At 42.7% G+C, this 12,110-nt stretch overlaps 1 protein-coding gene across 1 annotated transcript in view; it reads left to right on the forward strand.

Annotated features, from left to right (window-relative positions):
* Nucleotides 1-11,741, forward strand: part of LOC137976654 (protocadherin Fat 4-like) — a 35,469-nt gene extending 23,728 nt beyond the window's left edge. Inside the window, exons 19-23 of the mRNA XM_068824019.1 lie at nucleotides 1-1,590; nucleotides 3,142-3,300; nucleotides 4,022-4,531; nucleotides 6,421-6,723; nucleotides 7,653-11,741. The exon at nucleotides 1-1,590 is cut by the window's left edge and continues 200 nt beyond it. Coding sequence (XP_068680120.1) covers nucleotides 1-1,590; nucleotides 3,142-3,300; nucleotides 4,022-4,531; nucleotides 6,421-6,723; nucleotides 7,653-10,658 — 5,568 coding nt within the window. The 3' untranslated portion in view covers nucleotides 10,659-11,741. The remainder of the gene's footprint in view (nucleotides 1,591-3,141; nucleotides 3,301-4,021; nucleotides 4,532-6,420; nucleotides 6,724-7,652) is intronic.
* Nucleotides 11,742-12,110: the final 369 nt, after the last annotated feature.

Consider the following 12,110-nt stretch of genomic DNA (forward strand, 5'->3'; position numbering starts at 1 on the left):
AGTATAACAGTGGAAGCCAAAGACGATGGCTCCCCCAGACAAGCCAGTGTATCGGTGCTGAACGTTACAGTTATGAACTCCAACGATCCTCCTTCCGGGATCCTCTTTCATGGGGGCCAAATAGGAGAGTTTACAGAAGTAAGTTCTGCCGGAACTCGCAATGGCTCCGTGGTTGGCAACTTCACGACATTGGATGAAGACCTTGATCAATCTCATGAGTATTCAATAGTGGGCGGCAGCGACGTCTTCTCCATCAACCAGTCCTTACTATTGGTATCCTGGGCCGAGAGGTTGGATTACGAATCTCATAGTATATGGAGACTGCGCATGCGCTCAACAGATCCCCTGGGAAGCACCGTGACGTCTTTGATCGAAATTCGTCTTCTTGATGTCAATGAAAATCCCAAGGGTATTCTCTTGTCTGCGGATTCTTTCCTCGAGCATGCGTCGTTGAATACCACGATCGGTTCCTTGATTGCGCGCGATCCAGATCTCGGCGATAATCACACGTTTGCGCTGGTGATTAACCCAAACGACACATTTTCAATTTACGGTAACACTCTGAGAGTTTCCAAAAATGTTGATTACGAAACAATGCGAAATCCGCTCCTTATTCGTCTGAGAACCGCTGATAGCGCCGGGTTATCGTTTGAGCAAAGTTTCAACATCACCGTTATCGACAAGAATGAACCACCCACTCACGTAATTGTCCGTCCCAAAAAGGCTTGTGTTTCGTCTTCGTCATCAGGGTTGTGCGTAGAAGAAAATGAAGAGATTGGGTACCAAGTAGCTGACGTCACAATGGAGGATCCCGATAGGGGCGATTCTGGGGAATGTGATGTTGTGAGCGATGGCGTTTTTAGGCTTGAAGACGGTGCTTTACTCGTCAACGGGAAAATAAACTATGAAGCGTTAGACAGCTCGCGTTTGATAACAGTCGAGATTAGATGCGTAGACAAAGGAGGGCTTAACATCGAGCAGAGCTTTAACGTCAGTGTTCAAGACGTCAACGATGCCCCTACTGAAGTTCTCTTGTCACAGCAGGTCGTGAGTTCAAACGCGTCGGTAAATAGTCTTGTTGGCACATTCATTGTCGTTGATGAAGACGAACACGATTCTCATATCTGTTACCTTATGAATCCTGATAGCTTGTTTAGGGTTGACATTCTTCAGCTCTTTGTTAAAAGACCGCTTACGAACGCCACGTCATCCCGCCACCAGATCTATGTGTTCTGTTCCGACAGTCATCATGTCAGTGTCCCCAGAGTGCTTTATGTCGAAGTGCGAAACAATCTTTTATCGTGGCAAGTTAACATTTCATTGAATTCTACACAAGTAAAAGAAAATGAGCCTGCAGGCAGTGTCGTGGGACGTGTCACCGCAAGGGCCTCCAACACAAATGACTCGTTGGTGTTGAAGCTGGATGATGACGCCAACGGAACTTTCGCTTTGGTCAGCGGAAGTGTTGTGAATACGAGAGACCTGGTTACTAAGCGGTCGTTAGACTTCGAAGAGGAGAACCAGTATAGAATTGTTATCCGTGTTTACGGCAGTGGAGGGGCAACGAATTTTCAAGCGTTTTCTATTCGGGTAAGGAATCTGGGCCGCGTGATTTGAATAAGGGTTACCCTGTTGCAAACAACTCTATTCTGACCAACCATGGCTTGTTTTTACTCAATAAGTTGCTCATCTAACCGCGGTGATCTTTCTACCTTTCATTTCCTGTCCATTTCGCAGTTCAAATGTTGGGAATTTCATATAGAGCAGTTTTCAAATGACTGTCTAAAGTAATTACGCGATTTGCGATTGCTACGCTTAGTGATTGGTTGAAAAATCTCGCGCTAATTTAGAGCGGTTTTCAATTGAGTTTCGAAAGTAATACGCGAATTGCATTGGATTTGCATTACTCCACTCAGTGATTGGTTAAAAGTTCTCGCGTCATTTTGTCAACCAATCAGAAGTAGCTGTAATTGGCCACAGCTGTTGCGGTGTCCCTGCCAATTTTCTTCTGTATACGTAATTGTTTTGTTTGTTTATTTGGCGAAGCTCATAAAATAAAAAATAATAATAATAATGAAAATTAGTTTTCATTCATATGTAAAGTAGAACTAATTACCATCACAAAAACTTCGCACTTAGACTCGCTTTGAAGAGGAGGCAGGCATGAACTCGGAAATGACCTATTGAAAACCGCTCTATTCTAAAATAGTTCCAAAAAAAAACAGCTTGCATTAGAAAAGAGCTTAATTCCCAGAGGGTTACGTTGCGAGACTAACATGGCCACCATGAGAAGAAAACGGAAAATGAATAGATTTATTATTAAATAAATAGATTGAATAGTTTTACTATGAATAGATTTATCATTATTATTATTATTATTATTATTATTATTATTATCATTATAATTAATATTATTATTCATGGTGACTCGGGGGTACTCGGAAGAAATCCGAGTGCTCCTTTGTACGAGTCGAGCCTTCAAGGGAGTACTCGTTTTTTTTCCGAGTGTCTCCGCGTCACAATCGATAAATAAATCTCTTCATTTCATTTACCGGGGATAACATATAATAAGGACCTTTAGATCGGAGGACGACTACTTTGTCCTCCAATCAAAAAGTTCCTAATATCTCTTTCATTACATTTGTGCAAATAGATAATGTTCTTCTCTGCGATTGGCAGCCGTAGAATGTGTTGCGTTTACAGGACATAGTGGAACAATACGCATCGATCTTTTACCGCGACATTTTTCAGTCTGTTGTGTAGTTGCTTTTCAAAGAGTTTGTTCTATTTCAACGAGGAATGTCCGTTTTGTGGTTTGCTTCTTCCTAAATATTCCTAAAGATTATGTTTCTTTAGCATGGAACTTTCAATACACTTTATTCCAAAATGGCCGTCATTTTAGTATTCTTTTGTTTCCTTGCAAACTGTCCCTTTTGGCCTCGCTTTCAAACGTAAAATTCAAAAAAATATTTAAGCTTGAACGAGGCCAAAAAGGCCAACTTGCAATCAATCAAAAGAATACTAAAATGGCGGCCATTTTGGAATAAGGTTTATGGTCTTTTGTTTGATAGTGGTGTTTGTATAATTGTCGTTACCATATCCTCGTGATGAAAATTGTCTTCCGCTAATTTATTTTTTCAGGTTATTGACGTTTACGAACCACCGCAACACTTGGTACTTCATCATAATCGCGTGAGTGAAGGCCTCACCGGTGCTTTGGTGGGTGTGGTCACTTTAAAGGACCCTCAGCTTAGCCACCTGTCGATTCAGCTTCTCTATGATCCTGACTCTGCTTTTGAGGTAAAAGATAGCACAGAATTCCATCTTAGACTAGTTTTCAGCTCCGCCGCTCGCACAACTCGAACTTAACATTCTCTCAAGAGGCATGGGCTTGTGGGCTTGATACAGCATCTATGATTCATTTTTCTTTTATGAATATGTTAAACGCGCCATTCGTTTTTGCGAAACATTGGTATGCAATCCTCATCCAAAAATAAGAGGGAGTCTAACCATTTACTGATGTTTATTAACGGAGGAAATTTTTGCTCAGCTTTTAAAAGACCCTTGTCTTGGCTCAGCTGAAAAAGTCGATTCCTTCACAAGTATGCGATACCCTACTAACCACTTATTATCAAGGTCACTCTGGTTGATAGGTAATGGACCTCTTTAGCTTGTGCATTTTGTTTTCCCATTTCAGACCACGTGATGTTACTCTTGGGAACAGTTTTTTTCAAATGCCGTCTTATGCATGTGCATATGTATGCATAACTTATGAAAAAACAAAAGGAAAATTCTCTTGGGAGCATCACGTGGTCTAAAATGGGAAAACAAAACGTACAAACCGAAGAGGTCCATTCGCTCGCTCTACATATCAGTTTTCCATTCAACTGTTAGGTTCTTGTTTGACTTTCCTCAAATGAAGAACGTTCTAAGTTTTGAAGAACCATTGCAAATCTCTATCCTCAAGAATGTTTCGCTGGAGAGAGCCCTTTAAAAAGTGGGTTTTTTTTTTTACTTTCAGCTACGTCCAACAATAATCCATTACACATGGAAGCTCTTGACTCGACGGTCACTGGACTACGAAGCGGCTCAGAGCCATCTCATAGCAGTGCAAGTAAAGGATGTAAACAATTCCATGGCTGTCAATCAAACCTTTACCATCTACGTCACGAATGTGAACGAGGCTCCTTCATCCATATCGTTGAGCAACCTCGTGATTCCTGAAAATACTCCCCGTGGGACTGTTGTCGGGAATATAACTGTTGCAGACCCAGATGAAGCGTTCTTCCATCAAAACATAACTTGTGGCTTACGAAATGACGCTGGTGGAAGATTCAAAGTCAGCGGTCTAACCCTTGTCGTATCGGATTCCCGGATGTTGGATTATGAATCCCCGGATGGTCCGGATTATTTGGTTGATGTTGAATGTCAAGATCAGGACGGAGAAGCGACTCAACAGCAGTTTACTGTGAGACTGACGGATGTCAGTGAACCGCCAGTCCGAATAGAGTCTTCAACTGGGAAATTTGAGGTATGGGAAATCGAAGATTTTGTGCGTGAAAAAGCATCACAGTTACTGTTGATTAAACGACTCAAGCGGCTCTAAAAAAAACTGGAAAAATCCAGAATTGAACGGGACTTAAACCCATGTGGAATGTTCTACCACTGAGCTATGAAGACATCTAGCAGCGAGTTCGTTCGATTTCCGCAAAAAGGAAGTTAATGAGTGACCGAGACAAAAAGAGGCAGTGAAGAAGAGTTGGAAATGGGGCTAGGATTACTAATGTCAATAGTTTTTTCAGAAACTGAAGTCAGTTTTCTTAATTTAGGCAAATGTATAAAACCCATCAAAGGGCGACAGCATAATTTTGTAGAGGAGCGAGTCAAGCGGAAAGTTTTGTTTCATTTCTTGTGATGGAGCGTGCTTACTTCCTGTGCGAATGTCTCTGTAAATGTCGTTTCTGTTTCATCTAAAAATATCTTAACTGAAACTGAAATTCGCATATGCCACCGGCAAGACTTAAGTTTGCGTCGCCCTTTCTATAACGTTTATTCTCTCTTGGACAGTCTAATTGAACGTAGTGGTAATTCTGTCATTGAAAGGGATTAGGAGGCGCGACCACTAGGTTTGTGTGTCGGTATTTAAGTGGTACTGCGACCAAAAAAACAATTCTTTTTTTTCTTTGGATTTCAAAACTATGTTAACTAAACACTAACTGACCCAAGTTTTTAGTTCTGATTTTAAAGAGACACCTGTTTATTTTAACTGGAATTTTCTTATTTATTGGTCCGCCATTACTAACTTGAAAATCTTGAGAGAGCTGGGTTGAGGAGAAAATGACGTCAAAGACTCACTAGTTTAAGAATGCAATGCGTGTGTACGCGGCCGAATTAATATGCAGCACGGGAGTTTCGGGCTTTCAGACTTTTAAACCCGTGTTTTGCATATGTAATAAATTTCGTTTACACGCTGAAATTTTAAGCTAGTGAGTAAATGACGTCATTTTCTCTAGATCCAACCCTCTGAGGTCCAATCGGCCAGTTTTGAACGTGAGTAATGGCGGACCGTGAAATCCAAAACTTACACTCAAAATAAACAGCCTTTGGATAAAACTCAAAGCTCAAAATTTTGCCAGTCATGTGTTAAGCAAACACGCTTTCAAAATCTGAAGAAAAAAAGTAAATGATTTTTTGATCATAGTACCACTTTAAACCCCTTGTGTTGTTCAGATTACCCATCAGCCCTCTATAGGGAAGATATCGTTGACGTCACCTATTGTCATTAATGTGCCAACCAAAGCCTCATTGGCTGTTGAAAAACAGGATCTTTTGTTCCTATGGTTAGCGCATTTGAATAACAAAAGCAATGTTTGTAAACAGATATGTTCCCCATAATTTTTGATTTTTATGGTGTAACTCCTCCCCTGGAAAAGGGTGTCACATTTAGTTAATCAAGGGTGTGTTCCTTTCGGCGAATCCAAATCCGAATTTTTGATCCGGTGAATCCTTTTTCAAAAAGGATTCGTTGGATTTGAAATCCAAAGAATTCAAATCCCTATTTACGGATTCGCGATCTGCGCTGGATCCGAAGTGATGCGGTTGAAACCATCGGTATTTCCAGTTGAGTATACTGAGGTCTTCCCCTTTTCGACTCCGCCACCATTTTTCGCCAGGCCTCTGTGGTCATTATTAGAAAATCCTCAATGGTATCATCACACAATTCTTCAAAGAGTAGAAAACACGTAATTTCTTGAGAGGCCGCCATATTGAGCACATTCACGGAGGGTTGCCACGGTTATAAATCCAATTTCGGATTTCGCGTTTCTTTCTGTTGCGAAATCTGGCAAATCAAAAATCCCTATTTGGTCTCGCCAAAAGCAACACACCCTGAGATTACGATATTATGTGTTTTCTCTTAAGATTCCAGAAAATTTGAATCCTGGGGCCGTGGTTGCTGTGCTGGAAACTCTTGACGAGGACGAAGGGCAAAGTTATTCCTACCGCGTGGAACCGCGCTCGTTATTTGCCATTGAAGGCGATCAATTGAAAACTCTTACGAGGTTTAATTATGAAGTTCAACATATGTATCACGTGAACATTAGCGTGACCGATAGCGGAAATGACACCTTGAGTCAATATGTTGTGGTCAATGTGCTAGATGTGAATGATGAGCCCTCGGGGATAATATTACCACAAGGAACAGCAGTTGCTGAAAATTCACAGGTAAGCTGAGATTTGAAATGAAAGTTGGAAAGATCATCGCACTTTGTTGAGCAACTTAACTAGGTGCAAAGGAAGCCGGGTAACATCCCGTCTTGAATGGGATTCGAACCCATGACCGCGCGATTGCCCTGCTCTGCTCTTCCAACAGAGCTATCAAACCCAATAGGAGCTTGTCAACTGCAAGTTCAACTAGTTTATCACGAGCTTTCTTTCGAGCTTGATTTCGGGCATCGCAAAGTGATTCAGATTGCGGGACTCAGTAAGCGGCGAGCTAGCGGGGACACACAGTGAGCGTGTCAACGCTCGCCCGCGCGATTTACAGTTTTCCCGAGGCTAACGTCGCTACCCAAAGACGCGATCCCACATTTGAACAAAGGTAGATGATGAATGAGCACAAGGCAAGTAAGATCTTACGAAAACTGGGTTTTACCAAGCGAGATAATAAAGGTAAAATACCCACCATGCATGAGAAAGATTTCTGAGCCGACGTTTCGAGCGTTGGCTCTTCATGAGAGCAAATTGAGGGATTTTGGGTTGTTAGTGGTTTATGTAGGAGATGGAGAACAACCCACAATTCCGGTTGAAGCTGTTGAAATAATCCGTCTCAAGCAGCATCATGATATTTGATGAAAAAACTTGCTACGAAATCTTGAACCGCTGGTGTCAAGTCTCGTCTGCTCGTACGCTCCTACAAAAATTGCTTCGTTGGTGTCAATTTAAATTTACGGTGTTAAAGTTGATGTCAGTTGTCTCCGACAAAGATCATTGCAATAAGACCTTCAAAAAGTTTAAAATTATGTTACCCAAATGAATAAACCTTGCATCATCTGATTGACTTTCGCGCCATGTTAAATACAAGTCGTCGTATTCAATTTGTTGCTTACAGAATTTTTTTGCTCAGTACTCGTTATTTTCATACTTCTCTCCAGGTTGGCTTGCTCGTTGGAGAAATGACGTCATTAGATGAGGACAGTGGTCAGGTGCACTCTTACGTCATTGAAGCCCAGACCCCAAGCGGAGCTGTTTTCCTCATGGACCGGGATAAGCTTTACGTTGCGGACAATTCTGCGCTAAACTTCGAAGTGCACCGTCACGTGAACATTACCGTGACCACTACAGACAATGGAGCGCATTCGCAGCTATCCAAGACTGTGACTTTATCAATACCAATTGTTGACGTTAATGAGCCGCCTTATGATATTCATCTTTCGTCTTCTAGTGTCAAAGAGAATTCTCCTATTGGTGCAGTTGTTGGTGTGGTAACGGTGCTTGATCCCGATATCGCCAATTCTGATCAGTGGTTTCGTTGTCAGTTTCTTGATGACGCTGGCGGACGGTTTGGAGTCATGATAAACATGTCTCAAATTGAATTGTTCTTAACTGGTAACGGATTGGCGATCAATTACGAAAAGCACTCCTCCCATAACGTAACTTTGCTGTGCAGTGATAGCGGAGGACTCTCCTGCAGGAAGGACTTTGTTATTCAAGTTTTAGACGCAAACGATCCACCTTCCAACGTCATTTTCTCGGATTCACATGGCGACACAATCTTGGACCCAAACCCGCCCAAAAATATCTCAGATGTAAAGCTCGTCACGAAGGCGGTGGCAACTGTTAACGAGACTGCTGATGTTGGAATTACAATCGTTGCATACGTGCTTGTCACTGATGAGGACAACGTTAACAATCCCTTACGGCCCCAGACACATACGTGTAAGTTCGTGAGCCAAGCCGAAGCAGAACTTCTTGTTACTGTAAAGGCACACGCACCTTCGAGTTCCAGAAGAAAACGTTCAAGTGATGTAAACACGAAACCTTCGACGTTTTTTGTTCAACCAGGTACAAACTCCATCCTAGTCCGCGAGAGACTTGACTACGAGAGTCAAGCGAATTACACACTTTATGTGAAATGCACTGACGATGGGATTCCGAAGATGTCTACATATGCCTCTGTCATTGTCTTCGTTTTAGACGTGCCTGAACCACCAACGAATGTGCTGTTCTCTGCGCTGACGATCCGTGAGGACGCCAGTTACGGAGCTGTGGTGGGTAACTTCACAGTCGTAGATGTTGACTCACCGCTTTCGGGTTACTCTTTTGAAATAACAACACGCGGTGTACCCTTTCGCCTGATTGGACAGAGTATTGTTGTCTCACGGATTCCGTTAGATTACGAGACCACGCCCCTCATTACGGTGCAACTGACAACTCGAGAAGTACTTACTGACTTAGAATTCGTGAAAAATTTTGATGTTGTAATCACTGATGTAAATGAGGCACCAACCCGAATTACGCTAGACGGAAAGACGACCGTGACTGTTGCAGAAAGCGCTCCAATCGGCTACGAAATCGGGAGGTTCGTTGTGGAAGATCAAGACGTCAATGATACAGTGTTTTACATAACAATGCAGGGAGAACAGAACGAAATTATCGCGGAATTTGAAGTCAAGGAGCAAAGTCTTGTGGTTGGAAGCCAGCTTAACTCCTGGTCACGCGATCGTTACATTCTGAAAGTGAAGGCCACTGACCATGGAGGCCTGAGTACAGTTAATGTTTTGACCGTCCTGGTTACCGAAATTGACGTGTGTTCAATGAACCAAAGTTATTGCAGTGCATATGCCATTTGTAGCCGCGCGGGGCCTGGCCGAGCATCTTGCACTTGTAAACTTGGATTTACTGGCGATGGAATTCGCTGTGATGACGTAGACTACTGCAATCCGAACCCGTGCTCCCGCGACAACACTGTTGGCGAATGCTTGGATGGCTTCGGCGGTTGGGAAAATTATACATGCAATTGTAAGCCAGGGTGGTCCCCTCCTGATTGTGACGTAGAAATAAACGAGTGCCGTCCTAATCCTTGTAACTTGACTGGAACAGAGAGGTGCGAAGACATCATAAACGGTTTTATTTGTCGTTGTAAACCAGGCTTCGGCGGTAGACTTTGTGAGACGAACGTCAACGACTGTGAGCAGGGCAGTTGTCTCAACGGAGGTACATGCGTAGACAAAGTCAACGGCTACATATGCCTTTGTAAAGATCCTTACATTGGGGTAAATTGTGATACAGATGACACTGTTTGTCGGCAAATCCCATCAATATGTCCTCGTAACGGCACTTGCATTTCATTCGCAGCAGATCCAACGAAGTACACTTGTCGCTGCGAACCACCTTGGGGTGGAAATTGCTCCGGCTGCGCACCAGGCTACGGCGGACGGAACTGTACGCCATGTCAATATCCGTTGACTGGAGAGAATTGTGAGTGGGACTGGAGAAATTGTTACCCTAATCCTTGCCTACAGGGAGGTAGCTGTTATCCATTAAAAGGTAAAGACTTCGCGTGTTTATGTCCTCTTTCTCACAGAGGGAAGACGTGTGACGTACCCACAGACAGCGATAGCAGCGGGAACGAGTTGCATTCAGGACTGAGTTCGGTGGGCCTCTACTCTCTTGTTGGATGCCTAGTATTGTTGTTGTTAGTGATCATTTTTATACTGCTTTTGTGGAGGAGACGAAGAAGGAGAAAATATTGGTCGAAGAACGCGCGTGTTGAATATCATGCTCGACGAATGAAAACTGAGGTGAGCCTGCCTTTCAGAGAAATGATGGCTAAGAATGAGTACAATTTTGAAAACCCCTCTTTTATCGCCGAACCAGTACCGACTGAAAAATTTGATTCTCAACGCAGTAAATCCGACCCTGAAAGCTTCGACATGGTTGCAGCGGTCACGGAAATTAAAATCTCGGATAACGCTGTCGCTATTGCCCGAGATAACCCGGTGTATGAATCAGCAGATGAGGTGTTACAGAAACACGCAGGCGTGGTGCACAATCCGCTATTTGTAGATGACTCTGAAGAAGAAAAAACTACACCAAATGGAAGCTCTCGGCTATGGCAACGAAATGATCAGCTCAAGTTTTTTAAAGCTTTCACTTGACCATTCATGTCTTGAAAGAACCAACCAGATAATGTACATGACGATGTGTTGCACTGTTGAATTGGGCAAATGATCCCAGCAGTTTCGAAACTGCGGACGCAGATTCAGAGAGCTGTGTGAGTCCATGCTCAACCCCATGCTCTCTCTCTCGTTTTTTCCGTTCTCTCCCCAGTTCGAGGACCAAAAGGGGAATAGAGAACACAGAAAGGCAATAGCCCATTCCGAGTTTCTGCATGCCTCAGTTTCGAAGCGAGTTCTGGGCACAACCATTCAAATGAAAATGAGTTGCGTATTCTTATGCCAATCAAACTCATTTTACTTATAATAGTTGAGCACCAAGACTCACTTCGAAACCGAGACAAACAGCAACTCGGGAATGCCCATTTAAGCAACAGATATTTGTCGGCAATATTAAGAAGTCTCATTTGGTCAGGAGTTGTTTTGTTTAACTCGGACAAGCGTCTATTGTAGGTCTAGTATACAGGTAGTGAGTTGTGTGATTTGAAGTATATTCTATATTCATGGGCGGATCCAGGAAAAAATATTTTGATCAAACCAACAATAGAGGCGCACTCCATTTCGGGGTCAATCAAAGTGGCACGTTACCGCGTCTTGGTCGCTCGCTCATCCGCTTCGCTTCCGAAAAATCACCCTTCGCTCGCCAAAACATTTTCTTCTGGGATTCTCGTGAGGTAGGCTTATGGCAAGTCTACGGCTTGAACTGTGCCTGATAGCACTCAGTCTCACAGCTGTCTGTAGAGTAGATTGTAGAGAAATTATGTACGAAATAGTTTTTAGGAGAAGTATATTTTTTTAGTGGTGTAAATATGTAAATATTGGAACGACTTTCCTTTTACTTGAAGTTTTGGAGAACTTAATGTCCCTTCCATAACTTTTTGCTAAAACTTGTAAAATACGATAAATAGTCTTTCATACGGATATCATTTTCTTAAAAGACGTCAAGCGTAAAATGTAACTAGTATTTATTACGTCTTCTTTAAAGATATGCAACTTTCCCTCTAGAGGTATAGTTAAGATTTTGTGGAGTAAGGTATGGACGATAATAAACCACACCTTAGTTGCATTTGTAGTTCGTTTTAACCCGATTTCTTACCCCAAGGAAGAGTCCGGTTCTCCTTCAGCTTAAGATCAATTTCTATGAAACATCGTGTTATCTTTGCTTTAGCTATTGTGTCTTCCCACCCTGCTCTGTCCTTTTGTAGGCCGGTATCTACACGGCTGATGTTTGAAAACAACGTGCTCCATTTTACTTGTTACATATTCAAGAGTCAAGCTTTGGTCTCCATGGGTCGGTTGCTGGAACCCTGGTTCGCGCTAATCGTTGGTGAAGATCAAAACCAATTGGTTCCTGTGGTATTTAACGCTGGTTAGCGCTTTGAACCACCCGGGCCAGAACGTCACGGTTAATTTCTCACATATACGTCGCAATAT

The sequence above is a fragment of the Montipora foliosa genome, chromosome 11, assembly GCF_036669935.1.
Source record: "Montipora foliosa isolate CH-2021 chromosome 11, ASM3666993v2, whole genome shotgun sequence".
Lineage (NCBI taxonomy): Eukaryota > Metazoa > Cnidaria > Anthozoa > Scleractinia > Acroporidae > Montipora > Montipora foliosa.